Consider the following 17,306-nt stretch of genomic DNA (forward strand, 5'->3'; position numbering starts at 1 on the left):
TTGAAATATCGCATACAACTCCCGAGGGGACGTTTTGTATCAAAGAGAATCCGCCAAGCATCCGCGAATATGCAATGTATTAGGTACGCAGGTTCGCAGGCATAGATGGCGTTAATAGTATTAAATTAATATGATTTTCGTTACCCAACTTTCAGAAGACACCTATTTATATTTGACAACTGTCGTACAATTATTAGCAAAGAAGGCAAAGCAAAAGAAGACAATAATAATAATACTAAATTACAAAGCAAACTACTGGGTGTATTAAAATACTACTGTCTTCAGCAATTATGGTCATTTATTTGCATTGGCGTGTAGCCATATCGAATGATTGATAGCTGTTTCAACAGGTGAGAACTTTAGCCGTTGAGTCTACAACTTTGCATCAAACTTTCTACTTGTTAAAAGCTTTTAGATGCTTTACAACGTATATAACTGTATAATAAAACGCGTATTCTTACGTTATATTTGTATACAATTAAATGATTTGTATATAAGTTAAGAATATTGTAAAATAGGATCGTTGTATTTGTACGGTTTTGACAGAATCATTTTATTTATTTTGCAACAAGTCTGAGTTTTCTTTAAGCGTATTTATATCTATTTTTAAAGAGAAACTTCTTTTTCGTTGGAAATAAATTTATCGTCACTGTTTTCGGTTATGCGTAACGTTTTTCCCTTACGCGCCATCTTTTCCTTTTTCCTACCACAGTTAACTCGAAGAGATTCGAAGCCATTAATAACAAAATATACAATAACGATAACAATGATAGTAGTAATTCTGTTTTTAAATTCTGTAATTATCTAGATACAGTGAAACATACTGTTCTTGGCCGGCGGCTGAAATTGATTCTACTGTCGCCATTCTGTTTGTCTGAAATGTTTCAGTAATTTGAGTTTGTACTACCTACCAAGAATTAGTAAAAGTCCAATATTTATATTAGTATTTAATTTATTCCTTGCATTATTAATTACAATGGCAAAGTTTTAGTAATCGATTGGTCAGATTGCTAGGTATCTTAAAAGATTTATTAATAGTACAAATAACAAAACCTATCATATCATTTGTACCTAAGTTTGTGTCATTTATTTAAGAATAGAACTGTATTTTCTAGATTACTAGTTTACATTGTTTTATTACATTTCATTAAATTATCAAATTAGCCAGTAAATTGCCAGTAAATAAAAAAAAGTCATACTTTTTTTTATTTATATATTCATGACAGCTACGATTTTACCTGCCAGTAAAAGTGTGTGGTGTGTGTAGTGTGCCGTTACAACTGATTTAGAGTGATTTAGTCTATTAGAGTATTAGGCTTTTTGTAGTTTTACTACCGCTTCCACTTAAGAAATATATGAAATAATGTACTGTAATTTCCGAATGTTAAAACTATTTCTAATCACTTCAAGGAAGAAAAAAAACTTTTTTTTATGTAGGACAGGGGCAAACGGGCAGGAGGCTCACCCTGATGTTAATTGATACCGCCGCCCATGGACCCTTTCAATGCCAAGGCTCGCGAGTGCGTTGCCGGCCTTTTACTTATAAATTAAAAATATATTTTTATTTATTATAATAAATTAAGACGCTCAGGAAATGTAATTCCTATCCATAGGTTTACCAGTCACTTAGACTAACAAGAGTGTCCTTTTTTGACATTTTACACCTTTTGTCTTCAGTTACTGTGACCACGCACGCTGTAAAGCACGCGAAGCGTCGCTTAAATTTAAAATTATGTTTAAATAATTATAAGTTTACAATAATACATAACTTCAATCCGTTAAAAAAGTGTTTTTCTTTAAAAGAGTGTCCTTCATACATAAATCAAATTAAATACCTACGTAGTTTGGAAGTACAAGAGGTATTCTGGACGAAAACTAGTTTACATAATTCGTTACCCGACCCAAAGATAACATTATGTTATAATCCTTCAGCAGAATGTTAATTGCACGACGAGAACCCCCGACCCTTATCTAGATGTACTTTAGTAAAATTAAACTTTATAAACGTTTCGGCAAATGTTCGCAAATTTGTTCGCAACAAAGACTGTTAAAACACAATTATGTGAGTATGAATTGTTCCATGATACCTTCGAAAATATCTCAACAAATATCGTTTTGTCATATAAACATATAATATGATAATAATTAAAAGTCAATAATTAATAAAATAATTATTAATAATTTGTCATGCGGGTATATTATAAACAAAAAGCAACAAATAAACAGAATAATATACCCAGCACAAATTTTCACACACAAATTTTCGGCTTTTATTAAATCCGTGAGTATAAAAAGCACAGTCCGACCGAACTTAAAAACGATGTCTTACAAACGCTGTCATACATTTTTACAAGTTTTTCATTTTTACAATGGAAATGGGCCAGTCAAATTGCCCACGGTTCTGACACATGTCAGGTTAAAAAGAATGCAAAATGCAGTGAGAAGAAAAAAGAGAGCTTAGAAACTTGGAATAAAAACCATAGCGGGAAAGGATTGGAAAATTGTGGCGATGATAAGATAGAAGAAGTGTTAAGTGTTAATTAAAATTAATAATTTATTAGTCAATTAATAATTTAGAGTGGTGTTGGCCTAGTGGCTTCAGCGTGTGACTCTCAGACCTGAGGTCGTAGGTTCGATCCCGGGCTGTGCACCAATGACTTTATATGTGCGCATTTAACATTTGCTCGAACGGTGAAGGAAAACACCTTGAGGAAACCGACATATCTTAGACCCAAGAAGTCGATGACGTGTGTCAGGCACTGGAGGCTGATCACCTACTTGCCTATTAGATAAAAATGATTATCAAACAGATTCAGAAATCTGTGCCAAGACCTGAAGAGTTTGTAGCGCCACTGATTTATTTTAATTAATAATTTAGTGATTGTAAGGTCCCTTTACTTCTAACTTGTTGTATCCTACCATAAATATAAATTAAAACTATAAAGTCAGCTTTTTTCAATTTCCAGTACTTTTACAAGGATATAAATCTCTTGGATAACGTAAAACCGTTTCTTATTAAGGTCACTGATGGTTTTCTGATGACGGTTGCTTCTAACGACCCTTTTCGAAGGTTCTATTTATCTAAGTCTCTAAGAAAATATTATTCATATATAGGTTTGCTTAAAAGCTAATCGAATCCGTAGAACAATATTTATTTCATTTTCCCTCATAATTGCTAATAACTTGTTTGCGTGCGTACAGTCACGCGAGCTATGTTTATTTGATACTAAACGATTTTATTGTTTAGTTATTCGCGTAACAATCGAATTAAAGTACTTTATTTTTTGAAGACACGCCTGTTTCCCAAAGTGGTGGTTTGATACCACATACCTATATGTTTTAACATACCTCTAATGGTTTCTTCACTATATATATTCTGTTGAATATACACGAACATCGGTTTTGGGTGCATATATCCTTTTTCGAGTACATTCCAAAGTAAAAGCAGCTCCACTTCCAACTCAAGTTCAAATTCAAATTCAGAATCATTTATTCATATATTATGAACGTCAAAAAGAAATATAATAAATAGATGTCTATCTTGAAATATATGTGAAACGTTTCTAATTTTAAATTTACTGCCAGTTTTCAAATCAAGGGCATAGAACGGACGAGAACTAGCAATAACTCTCCGTTTTTTTACACAACGTTTGGGAGGAGCTGCGACCATTACAGCATGTTGCATCAGACATCTTAAGTAATTATAAATATAAGAATTTAATAAGTTAAAAACTAATTTGACCTCTATCAGCAGGAGGCATGGTGAAATAGGAGCACGCACTTACATTTTCGTGGGAATAACACGCAAATACATAGTCGAAATAACTAACATCGCCGTATACATCCAAAGTTTATTATGTATTAGAAATTCATGTTCAAATGAAAAGGTTTAATAAAGGGGAAAGAAACGTTAGGTATATACTTCTTGAGCATAATTCAGAGAAAAAAAATTATTGATAAAAAAAAATATATTTCCGTATTTGGGGGTGTGACAACTACAATTGTATATCGATTATTATTATTACATTATTTTTGTTTTTCTGCGTCTGACAGAAAGCGCTGTAGAACACGCACACAACCACACTCACGCACACATATATATATTTGCTCTTTTTTTGATCATTGTTATTATTTTCCTTATAGACATAGCAGCAATACTAATTGTGTTGAACCAACACAATTTTACTTAACGTTCTTCTAGAATTGTAATGCGTGTGTAAATCTTTTCTATTTCAGCATTACAGATTAGCTTGTTTCCAGTTGGTATTTACTCAGGAAAAATGTTTACAGCTGGGTTTTCGAGTATTCCTTAACCAGAATAAGAGTGTTACGATTATTTGGTTAATCAAGTAAGAGCTATTATTAGTTACGTCACGCAAGTCGTGGTTATGGATTAGTCGTTAGTGACCTGCCTCTGTGCCTGTGGAGCAAGCTTGGCAATCCCACTGCAGAGGATTTTTTTGCTATTTTTGTGTCATATATGCGTCACCTTTATCTTAGTAAAAAAAGTATTTGTTACGAACTAATAAATCAAAACAAAATCAATACGACGACGACAGTCGAAAAAATAATGTTCTACATTTAAATTTACTGTCTGTAGTCTATTCTCTAATCAAGGGCATGGAACAGACGAGAACTGGCAACAAACTCTCCGTCACACTTTCAAATCGCCCAGAAATAATTATTTAGAAAACTTTGGTTTTTGATCGAGCTTTTCCCCACCAAGCGTAAATAATAATATTCTCAGTTGACAGCCCTATTTCGACAAAGAAATAGGGACAATGTTAAAGTTTACAATTTATGACTCTCGTTTCTTTATTGAATTTATTGCTGTTTGCGTGTATTAATGTTATGAACTATTACGTAATATAAACCTCATTGAAGCGTTATTATATACTGCAGTTGTTTCAAGTATACCTTTGAATAGTTCCGGTCCTCAGATTTCTGTATCTGTTTCAACTTTCTAATAGGTAAGTGGGTGATCAGCCTGATTTTTGGTTGATGTTTTCCTTCTCTATTCGAGCGAATGTTACGCACATAGACAGAAAGTCCATTGGTGCAAGCCGGAGTTGGAACTTGCCTATTAGAATGACGATCATGATCATGACCCTCTAGCATCGAGAGTGTCCATGGGCGGCGCTATCACTTAACATCAGGTGAGCCTCCTGCCCGTTTGGCCCCTGTTCTATAAAAAAAAAAATTAAACAGATACATAATTTATGGCTCATACTTAAAAAGGTTGCAGGGCAACTATGTATTTTATTTTTTATGATTCTTCAATTGTTAACACTCCTAATTGACAATATTTAATTTATTTAAATTCAATGGTAGTTTATAACCAATTTAGTCCATAGCGTAAATTTGAATGCAGGCAGCTTTTTCCTACTGTATTTGCTAAAGAAAAGCGCAAAGCTCTGAGGCCTATAACACCGCTGAACCGATTTACGCCTACACAATTCTTGACCCCCGTAAAATACAATCTCTCTAAGAAGAATGTTACCTCACGTAAAATCGACCGTTAAAAATGGAAATGAAAATTTGCTTACTGTATGTAAATTTTATACCTTGTCTATAAAATAATTAAAATGAAATTCAGTAAATAAACCTTTATACTGAATAAATATTGTTTTCTTAAGATATATTAGATTATACAACAGGGGACAAACAGGCTTTATTGTTATCGCATGCTAAATGATACCGCAGCCAAAAAAGCTCATTGCCAACGGACTCGCGAGTGCGTTGCCGGCCTTTTTTTAGAAACCTAAATCGAATTGAGTCGCATATACTTTAATAAGCTGCTGGATCCAACAATGGTGGCGCGCGGCAAAATCTGACGCACAGTTTTGAAATGACGGACATCGAGGTGTTATGGGTGACAGCATTTTGCCTCGACGTCCGATGATGAAATCGTCGTCTATTTGTTTGATAGGGCTTTACCAGATGTGAATCTTTAAAGCTTTACATACGAGTATTATGTAAATTGGTTGTAATTTAATAATAATCTCTTGTTCAATTTCAGAGGGTCCTAGAGCCAACATCGTTCTCTTTGTCCGCCGATCGACGGTTTCTTCTTCTCGCCCAGTCACCAAGGAAGCTGCATCGGTATTCATTCCTGGCCAGATATACTGTCTACGATATACTTACGACGTAAGTTGTGTCTATACAATGATTAATCTAGTAGATAGCGCAGTAAAAGTTTCATATCAATCTCCCGACTTATGAATCTATTGTCAAACTATCCAGATAGAAACTCACAGATGACATAAATTGTATTTTACACGACTTGTATTTCGATTCTATAGAGGCTACTACGGATTTTAAAAACTAACACAGACAGTGCACGCTTATAAAAACTCACACCCACACTGTTAAATGCAGAGTGTATTAAACGCACACACTTACATTCACGCAAACTAAATAAAGCTCACGATCTTTATTTAACTAATTACATCGACGTCCGGACGTGACGACCCCATTGTCCATAGGTGAAAAAACCTGTGAAAGAGGTTATTTCATTAGCACAATCAGTCAACTAGTTTTATTACTTAAAATCAGGTCAGCCTCCGAAAACTCAAAATAACTTTATGCATATAGGTAACCAAGTACATTTATGAACGTAAACAGAGAAAATACTAAATTGTATCTAAAACATTTACTACCAGTTCGCAAGTCAACGTTAAATAAAATATAAAGATGATTCTACTTGCCCCTTCCAAAATGTAGTTTCGCGTGGAAAAGAATGGGCAAGCAACTAAACACTTACTCTTTTAAAATAGCATTCACAATTATATACACATTAGTTACATAATTAAATGTGAAGACAATGTACTCCTAGATTAAAACTACTATACACGTCAATTGTATTGTTAGTATACATGTTCCTAACATATTTACAAACATCGAAACGGTAGAATATACATTAAAAAGTAATCATAAGTAACAATACAAAAATAAACAAAAAAATATTGTTAATGTATAGGATATTAACATAAAATAAATTCCAACACATATACAGTATTAACAATGCTATTTTTAATAATAATTAAAAATACTATATTATGAATAACTTCAAACTACCAACAGAGTTGAATGTTGACCTGGCAAACTAATTATAAAGCCTAATTAGAACATCACGTAGCATCCAATATTGCAATTTTAACCAACTTCCTGCTCAGTGTTTAGTTAAATGTCGTTCATATGGGGTTGTCAATAGCTGAATAAAAAAATATATATAATAACAGAAAAAGACGAACTATAGTTTTTTTTTGTTTGTAATTGGTTTGGCTGGTTTTTTCACAGACATTTGACATGATCCGTCTTTCCCAATTTATCATGTACATAATGTCCGCAAGTTCTTTTAAGTAAAATTAATAAATGTTTTATTTGTATATTCGGATTAATAATGTATGTAATGTAAAAGTGGTACATTCATATTAATTAAAAAAACACACAATCACCTATTTCATCCATGCAAATGTCATATTAATGATCATGCTGTCATAATAATAACAACAGTTAATTTTAACGCTGTTAAGGCCTTTATTTTTTTTATGTAAAGGTTAGTGTTATGGCACATTGCCTAATACGAAATCATTGTATTTTTCATTATCATTATATATATCGTATACTATATTGTAAATAAAATAAGTTAATCCCTTTCTTAATATATGTTTAATTTAGAACAGGGGGCAAACGGGCATCAGTTTGTTCGACTATTTGAAGAAAAAACAAACAAAACTAGGGTTGTCCTAGTAAAAATCCTTTGTAATTATTGAAACTAGCTTAAACAGCTATTCTGTATTAGCTAAGATTGTTAATAATATTGATTGTTTTATATATAATTGAGATTCCAAACCATAAAAAAAATTTTTTTTTGTGGCTTTACAATATCACTTAGCAGTATAAAATGGAGCTATAAACGCAATTTTTATATAGTTTGAATTAATACTACAACTTTTAAATTATTTATTAATATTGAGAACCCACTTACAAATATTCGAAGTTGAAACAGTCAAGTGAGTCAACCCTACACGTTCTAATTGCCGAATTCGTGGTACTCGGGAATTAAGTTTTAATTAACATTTAGGAATGAATCTGTCAATTTGTACTTGGAAATTACTTCTAATTAAACAAGTCAAAATTGTATATTCTACGCAGTGATACATCAATGGTAATTTGGCATATTGTGGGTTTATATAACGCTTCGGTATACGCGCTATATAAAAAATAAAATGTTGACAAAATGGCGACCGTCACAGTGTTACCATGAAACTAATTCCACGGCGAGTGTTGCTATATCAATATGCTAATTTATTTTAAATAGGAGACTTTCCGTATAGTCTCTATAATCCTATACTAATACTAATAAATAAATACATATGTATATATTTGCCTTCATTTAAACTTACAAAAGAACCTTTTAGTATTCGAAACTATATTCTTTTTGCTATTTTATCTTGTGCTAATTGAGAAAATCTTCTTCTTCCCCTTATCTTAGAAAAATATTCGGCTACTTCCAAGCAGGACGTTCCAAAATTGCAGCAGTTTATTATGTTCCGGAAATATCAATAAAAAGGTTCTTGGATTTTGTCTTCGTTGAATATAAAATACGAAAACGCCCAGATTGAATATAGCAACCTCGGGCGGCGCCTACGGAAGTCGAATGAAATTTTAAAATTTATTTTCAAGCTTTCGCTTCAACTGAAACTAATCTTGAATTTTATATGTCCGGTAAAATTTTGCGGTTTCTCTATTTTAAATTTAGAATGCACTCCGTTCGAAAATGGGAAAACCTTTAAACTAAAATTTTCTTTTTCAAATTTTCATACCAAAATGAATAAAATTAAATACTGTCAATGCCATGTTTAGTAAACTTAAGGGGACTGAGAACATCGTATCATTTACTTAAAGGCCGGCAACCTTCCCGCAAACCCCCGCAAATACAGGTGTGCCTGATTATTATTTAATATTAAAATAAATATTGCAACAATATCGTACAAAATAATGGTGGTACAATGAAAAGTTATATATCATATATTCTGCCACACAAAATGGCGTGCACATTTTTCTTAAAATAAATTTTACATATTACATTATGAGTCATATCCATTTGTCAATTCTTATATCATTTATGGTGATAAAATATCACATTATAAAAATATATTTCATACATTATCAAATTTATTATGATATCTCGCGAATAATCATTTATAGAATAATATTTTGTTTACCAAAAGTCGTGAGGAGTTTTTTTAAGCTATGATAGTGCAACCCCAGGGAACTCTAAAAAGTTTGAAACATAAGCACATTATACACCATTGATCTCTCATTTTCCACTGACTAAACGTTCAAATATATTTAGCGAACAATTTGGGCGATCATTCGGACCAGTGAGCTGGCATAATTTGTATCGCGCCTAAATTTGAGCCATTGTTATATGCATTGGATAGGAACTCGATAAACAACGAATTATATTCAATATATTTCCCATATTTATTATAAACATCGTGAGGAAAGCGGCGTTATATCTAAAAATCAATCTGTGACAGATATAGGATCACCCACTTGAAACAAATGATAGTGCGCATAGAAATTTTGTATTGTGCGCTTAAGTTGCGGTCGCCTAGTTCAGGAGTGCGCAGGAAATTAAATATAATCAGTTAGGCACTGTAAAAACTGTGTATAAATAAATAAATAAATATATTTAATTAAGGGGTAAGTAATAGCCACTCAAGGCTAATATATTTTTATTTAATTAAACATATATACGCATATTAAATAATTAATTTGTGCAATACAATAAATGCAATGTATATGCCTCATATATTTACACTTAATTCTTAAAATAACACCCGAAAATTTCAAGGATTTTAAGCGTACCTGGGATGTGATTGTGTGGTAATTTCTGTAAATTAAAAGGAATTATGTATTACATCTCATAATGATATAATAGCGGGTAGCGTTGCGAAGCAAAACTAATCTAGTACAGTGACAAATAACACGAAGATGATCCTATTAAATTTAAATTTCGAAGCGAGCACTAAAATATTACAAAATCTTTATGCAATTCGCTACGATTCGCCTGAAATTTGCTTGAAATCCCACGACTCTTAAGCGCTTTATCTACAATTGCGCTGTAATGGCGCTTTATAAATGAACTTTCGAGCTGATTTTAAAACTTTATGCATTATAATTGCACGCTAGTTTTATCATTCTGGAATGATCGTTATGTTACAGTTAGCGTGCGATTCTCTTAATTCCACCAATGGACCTTTTGATGTGCGCAATTAAAACTTCCTCGTATGAGAAGGAAACACTGCTGGCTCTGCGATTCCAAATGTGGAATCGAAAACCGATCACTGTCTGTTTATTCACACCTAAAAACACAGTAAACGATTTGCAAAATAAATAAAACACTATTATTTTTGCTCAATCTCTGCTGGGAGATATAACGTAAAATAAAATTTTGAATTTTTCAATTATTAATTTTGATAAAAACCACAATGATTATTTTTTTTATAAATATTAAAAATAAATGTAGTATATCAATATTTAATTTTGATAAAACTAAATTAATTAAAGTTTGAGAGTCAAAACGAAAACGCGACAGTAAAAAGAGAGACATTCATTTATTTGCACATCATTGCATTTTTTTATTCAGAAAATGTTCGAATACACACAAATTTAAAGTTTTTACACTGTATAATGCTATACAATAAAAAAGTAAAAAATACCATAAAAATATTGATCTTTCAATTTTAGGTTTAACCTTAAATAAGATTAAAAAAATCTAGAGCCTCCTGCCCGTTTGCCCCCTGATCTATAATTAAAAAAAAACCTGTCAGTAATAGTAGATACGATCTTGGCGTTTTTGTTTGAAAGTTCGATATAGTTCTCTCTCCGCTGATGTCAAATCCGTGAGATTTATACAAAAATTCGGTCCACTGTAGGTATCGCTATTGGAAGTTAGACACTCTCAATGGCAGAAGTCAGCCTTTTAATAATTCGGTATACTCTTTTCTTGAAGGCTCTAAGTTCAATGAACCAATTTATGTTACCTTTCAACTGTTTGAGTCCACATTCAAATATTAATTATACGGATTATTGCTGAGTAATCTAATCCTAAATCTGGTGAAACACGAAGGTGCTGGCATATACGTGCCTGCAGCAAATTTACTAAATATTCGTTTACCTTAGCTGTTAAGCTAATGAAAAGCTAAGTCACGTTGATTTATAATCTATAAGGGGTCAATGAACTGTGTCACATGTTTATCTCATAGACTGCTTTATGTAAAGTAGTTATCATAATTAAATAGTTTGTGAGCTGTTAAAAGGCATATATATTCTAGTCATATAATAGTTTTAACTTCATAAAAACTAATTAATTTTCTATATTTTTATAGTTCATACTCATTTTAGACTTATTAAAGTTCACCAAATATAAGTTGCTTACAAGCTAACTTCTCTTAAATGCATGACAATTGTGGTAAACATAAGTGTTACGAAAAAATAATAACTTCCAATTTTAAAAGAAAACGCCTGTCACCATGACCTCAACGCTGTAAAGCACGCAAAACGTCGGATAAATTTAAAATCTATATATATAAAAGAAAGTCGTGTTAGTTACACCACTTATAACTCAAGAACGGAAGAACAGATTTGGGTGAAAATTGGAATGGAGGTAGCTTAGAGCCAGGAGACGGACATAGGATACTTTTTATCCCGTTCGGCAGCGTTCCCGTGGGACTTGACATGAAACGTCAGTCACTATAAAACGTGGTATAACAAAAAAGAATAATAAAACGCAAATGATAGCTATGTAATTGACGTATAATGACAGCTATGTAATGACGTATATATGACAATTTGATATTTGTAAGAAATCAATATTCAAAATATTTCTATTAAATAAATAATTAAATGTAATGATAGTGCCATTGCCCATTCGTATAAACAGTGAAGAGAACTATAAAACTCGACATGGTCGTTTGTATTCAGTTCATCCAAATAATGATTAATGTTTCTATTTGTTGTTGTTGTCGAAAGACGCATTTAATCGAGTATTGGAGCGGGAACGTGAATATGATCACCAGGAATTAGATTTAGTAGTTCAAACGAATGTAACCCTGTTGAATTACCAACAAAAGCAAGTTTATGATACTTTAATGAAGGCAAACGATGATGAAAATGGCAAGACATTCCTCATGTCATTAGTTTTAGCAACTGTTCGGGCGAGATCCAACATAGCGGTTGCAGTTGCTTCTTCTGAAATAGCAGTCACATTGTTAGAAGGATGCCGTACGGCTCATTCAGAATTAAAATTACCGTTAAATCTTCAAACTATTGAAGAACCAACGTGTAATATTGCAAAACACTCAGCAATGGCAAAAGTTTTAGCGGCATCGAAAATCATCATCTGGGACGAATGCACAATGGCGCATAAACGTGCATTAGAAGCACTTAACCGAACATTAAAAGATTTACGCAATGACTCAAGATGTTTTGGAGGAGCAATGATTTTACTGTCTGGCGATTTCCGCCAAATACTGCCAGTAATTCCAAGATCTACGGCTGTCGACGAAATAAACACTTGCCTCAAATCGTCAAACCTATGGCGCTATGTGAAGAAACTGCAGCTGACAACAAACATGAGAGTTACATTGCTTAATGATACATCTGCTGAAGATTTCTCGGAGCAATTGCTGACTATCGGTAATGGTCAAGTACCTGTCGATGAATGGAATCAAAAGACGAACTTATTAACAATGTGTTTCCAAACATTATTTCTAACTACAAAAATAATGAATGGTTGAGTGAGCGAGCAATTTTAGCGGCTAAGAATAAAGATGTAGATGACCTGAACTACATAATTCAAAATAAGATCATTGGAACAATGCTTCATTCAAATCTATTGACTGCGTCACAAATGAAGATGAAGCCACCAACTATCCAATTGAATTTTTAAACTCTTTGGACGTGCCTGGCTTACCACCGCACAATTTACGCCTAAAGGTTGGCTCCGTAGTAATCATGCTTCGAAACATAAACCAACCGTTGCACTGTTTTGCAACGGTATGCGTTTGGTGGTTAGAAAATTGAAGAACAATGTAATTTACGCTACGATAATGATAGGAAATCTCAAAGGTGAGGAAGTTCTTATTCCGAGGATCCCGATGATCCCAACCGATATGCCGTTTGAATTTAAAAGACTTCAATTTCCGATACGTCTTGCATTTGCCATGACCATCAACAAATCACAAGGCCAATCCTTAAAAGTTTGTGGTTTAAATCTAGAACATTCATGTTTTTCCCATGGTCAATTATACGTGGCATGTTCACGGGTCGGAAGACCATCAGCGTTGTTTGTTTTTGCGCCTGATAATAAAACAAAAAATGTCGTGTATCACAAGGTACTTAAGTGAAGAACAACCTATGTACTAAAATACAGAAATAATAATGAATGATTAATGTAGGTATTTAATTTTTTTGTATTTTTTCCAATAAAAAAAACAAACTGCTTATTTATTGCCATTAAGGCGGAACAAAGTTCGCCGGGGCAGCTTGTTATGTTAAATAATTACAAGTTTACAATAATACATGGTTTGATAATAATAAATAAAAAATAATAATAAATGATCCGATAAAAAGTGTTTTCTTTAAATGTGTAAAAGATATATTAATTAAAGACTATACGATTGTGATTGGTTCACGAGAATAATTACAATCAAATACATACTTTCGCAATTATACATTCTCATTCTGTTCTAAAAAAAATTTTCCTATTTTATTCGACACAGAAGGCTGTACTCACAAAATCCTTCTTTTGTTTTACTTATTAGGCCACAATATTATTAATACCTCTTTTAATATCTTATGTACAAATTGTACTCATAACGATACAACAAATATAGGTGCATTTTCAATATAAGTCTCAAGGGTCGTTATTCATCGCTTAAAGTATATACGTAGATGTGCAGTTTACGTATACATCTGCTACGTTATGGTTGCCTTCAAGGAATTAAATATTTTATATATAAAAGGGAATTTTTTATAGGTTTACTTTTGGCAATACTGGAAGACGAGTAGACTTGAATGGTGTTTGATAATATGCATTTTTAAATCTCAAAACAAACAATTCTCGAAAAAGGAGAACACTGTAAGCAATTTCTGCAAAAACCCTTAATCTTTTAGTCGATATCAACTCCGAGGAAATAAATACCGATAATATAACTTTTTCTACAGCTGTGATTTTTGAACACCTTTTGTCTTCAGTCACCGTGACCAGACACGCTGTAAATCATGCGAAACATCGGGAAAATTTAAAATTATGTTATATAAGTTAAATAATACTTAGCTTCAATCCAGTAAAAAGTGTTTTCTTTAAATATGCTTTTAGCTTGTTAAAAGACAATACTAGTAGTGTAGTAGTGATATTATTAGTAGTGATATTTGTCGTAAATAAATGTCTCATAAATAATTTTGGCTAAAGCCAAGTTTGCACAATATGGCTTCCATAAAAATCGTAACCAATGTATTTAGAACAACAATTTTTTGCATAAATTTGTGTATTAGGTAAATTAATATTTTTAATTTTCTTTTTCGGTCTGCATTTATTTTTGACATTAGTTCAGTTCAGATACAACGAGATTCTATTTGACTAGACCAGCTAGTGTTTCAAGACTACGCAAGGCATTCTTACAGCGACCTTCCAATATTTTTGTACTAGTTTAAAATTGCAGTTAGTTAACAAAAAAAATCTATTCGTAAATCTATACAATTCTCGAATCCACATGAACACATATAAAACATTTATAATTTTAATTACAAACACATCCACAACATATTTAGGATTGTGGTAGGTACACGTGAAAAACTATACTTATCATTATAAAATTTCTGTAAATTATTTGTATCAGCCCTAACGTTAGGAAATAATGTCGCCGCAGTACTGCATTTTAGGTAAGCATACCTTATCTTTGATATGCCGAGGTCGTATTTCTTTCAAGGCAGTGTAGGAGTTCATTTTTTGTAGACTCCATTTGTTATATTTACTCTGGACATTTCGAAATAGTCATCTGTTAGAGTTTAAAAATAGAATGCCATTTTAATTATTCAGTTGTTTTACTTTTAATGTTTCTTTCAATCTTTGGGGCCATTTAATGGGAGTTTCAGAAATATTAGAAAATTATTTAGATTTAAAGTGGAAAGTTAGCTATATAAATTAACAGATATATAAATATTAGCTCAGGTAGGCTAATATTGGAATGAATCTTGTACACTGAAATCAAAATATTTTAATATAAAAAGGTACACATTGATAGAAATTAATAATAATAATTTATATAATTAAATCCTATATAGGTCCCTGCCTTTGATATTCCGCTTTATATTCCGTTCTAAATCCGTTTCTTTAATAATTTTTATTTCATAGAAAGGACATTACGAATTTAGATTATTACCAGTACCATTAGAGAACGGCTGGGGATCAAACCTACGACTTCTGAAATATTTCTTTCGTGTGAGTCGTAGTAAATACTACTTTAAATACGCAATATTATATATTTATCCAACCAAAACTCACGAATCACTGCCCTCTAAACGTGAGGCTATTGAAACCAAATACACTGAAATTTAAATAGGTGACATTTCAGCTGCAAGGATCCAGTTGAAATAGGTCTTTTACATATGAAATTGGCGTTTTGTTGTACTGGCCACTTTGACATTAAATATCTCTACTTTGGTTAGGAAAGCCAAATTATTATAATTTTTAAAGCAACGACTGTCACTGCACACGCGGTTTAGTTTTTTTTGTTCCGGAATTTTGTTATCTCTTATATATGTATAGTATTAACTTCTCGCCAATAGATGGCGTAAATATGGTAAATTGTTTGGAAATGAAATCATCAAACTACTTTTGAGGCACTCCATGTGGCTTCCAATTACCACTACTGCTGAAGAACAGTACAACTCTTTACCATGTAAATCGAAATAAATAATAAAAAAGAATTATTTAAATGATTACAGTAGTTAAAAAAAACACTCAAATATTACTAAAATACTGTTTTTATTCGAAAGAAACATTTGTAACAATTTTTTTATTATTATTATAATTTTTTTATTTTTATTTTTTTATTATAATTGTTTACAGAGAATCATATCCTCTAACACCTCTGCCGGATGAAGTTGGTGGCGGTGTGATCTCCGAGGGTCCCCTTCTCATCCTCGCAATGTGGACCCCAAAAGGACACGGCCTGATTACGGTCAAGGACTACGATATCTATTATAGACCTGCCCCGCGCTCATCAACGGGGTATCGGGTCACAGAAACCGGTATTCCGGGGACCATACATAATGGAGTGCCAGACTGGCTGTATGAAGGTAAGAAATGTAATAAAGCTATGAATATGCACACACTGAGTTCACAAGTTTTTTTTCGTTGTTTTTATCTACACATGTGTTTTTCAAAATAAATTAACTATTTAGTTTATTAATACTTAAATATCACAGTCTTTACAATTAACATAACTACTTAAACATACAGTATTTACAATTTTCTTAACCTATATTGTACAATCCAAATTGTGCATTTTGCACACTTAGGGCCTGTTTCATAAGTTATGGATAAAGTGCCAAATAGCTATGCAACACATAAATTATTCGAAAGATAAAAGTTTCAAATAAGATACTTCGAATTTCATGACGTATAGCGCTATCTGACAGTCGTGAAACGCAAAAATACTATTTATCATACCAATAAGTAACAAATAGCTTATTTGGAACTTATCCGGACATTGTGAAACAGGCCCTTAGACTTTCTTAGTTTTATAAGTTACGCCCCGAGAGTACAGCCAGACGTAGGCACTATCGACTGTTACATTGCCTTCATTCGTTACACAGCAATTAACTTTTCATTATTTTGCCTGTATTCTGTTGTACGCGAATGGTCAATTAAAGAAAAGCTAAGAGGCTTTCAGTTTATATACTATTTACTACTTAAATAATAATAATCTAATGACCCAGGAACCGTACCGTTCTTCGTGTACATAAATAATTAAAAAGAAAATGAAAACAAATTTAAATAGTTTGGTCTGTGTGGCAGTGTACCTTTAACTCTGGCATTTCCTCCCTGTAATGCGATACTTATTCAGCGTATAGCATTAGCTCTGGGGTTATCGGTACTACCTACCAGACGCTACCCAAAATCTTTAATTAGCACCTCTGCCCTTGAACCCAACCTAAACCTAAGAGTCTCTACTCCAACAATATCGAAGTTGGAGGACTTGAATATTTGAGCCGGTTATTATTTT

The 17,306-nt window shown here is 32.4% G+C and overlaps 1 protein-coding gene across 2 annotated transcripts in view; it reads left to right on the forward strand.

The window, feature by feature from the left end:
• Positions 1 to 17,306, forward strand: part of LOC110996809 (dipeptidyl aminopeptidase-like protein 6) — a 115,800-nt gene that overhangs the window by 67,875 nt on the left and 30,619 nt on the right. For both annotated transcript variants that reach the window (XM_022264659.2, XM_045628301.1), the window contains exons 5-6: positions 6,020 to 6,147; positions 16,148 to 16,377. In XM_022264659.2, the coding sequence (XP_022120351.1) occupies positions 6,020 to 6,147; positions 16,148 to 16,377 (358 nt within the window). The remainder of the gene's footprint in view (positions 1 to 6,019; positions 6,148 to 16,147; positions 16,378 to 17,306) is intronic.

This window comes from Pieris rapae, chromosome 5, assembly GCF_905147795.1.
Source record: "Pieris rapae chromosome 5, ilPieRapa1.1, whole genome shotgun sequence".
Taxonomy (NCBI): Eukaryota; Metazoa; Arthropoda; class Insecta; order Lepidoptera; family Pieridae; genus Pieris; species Pieris rapae.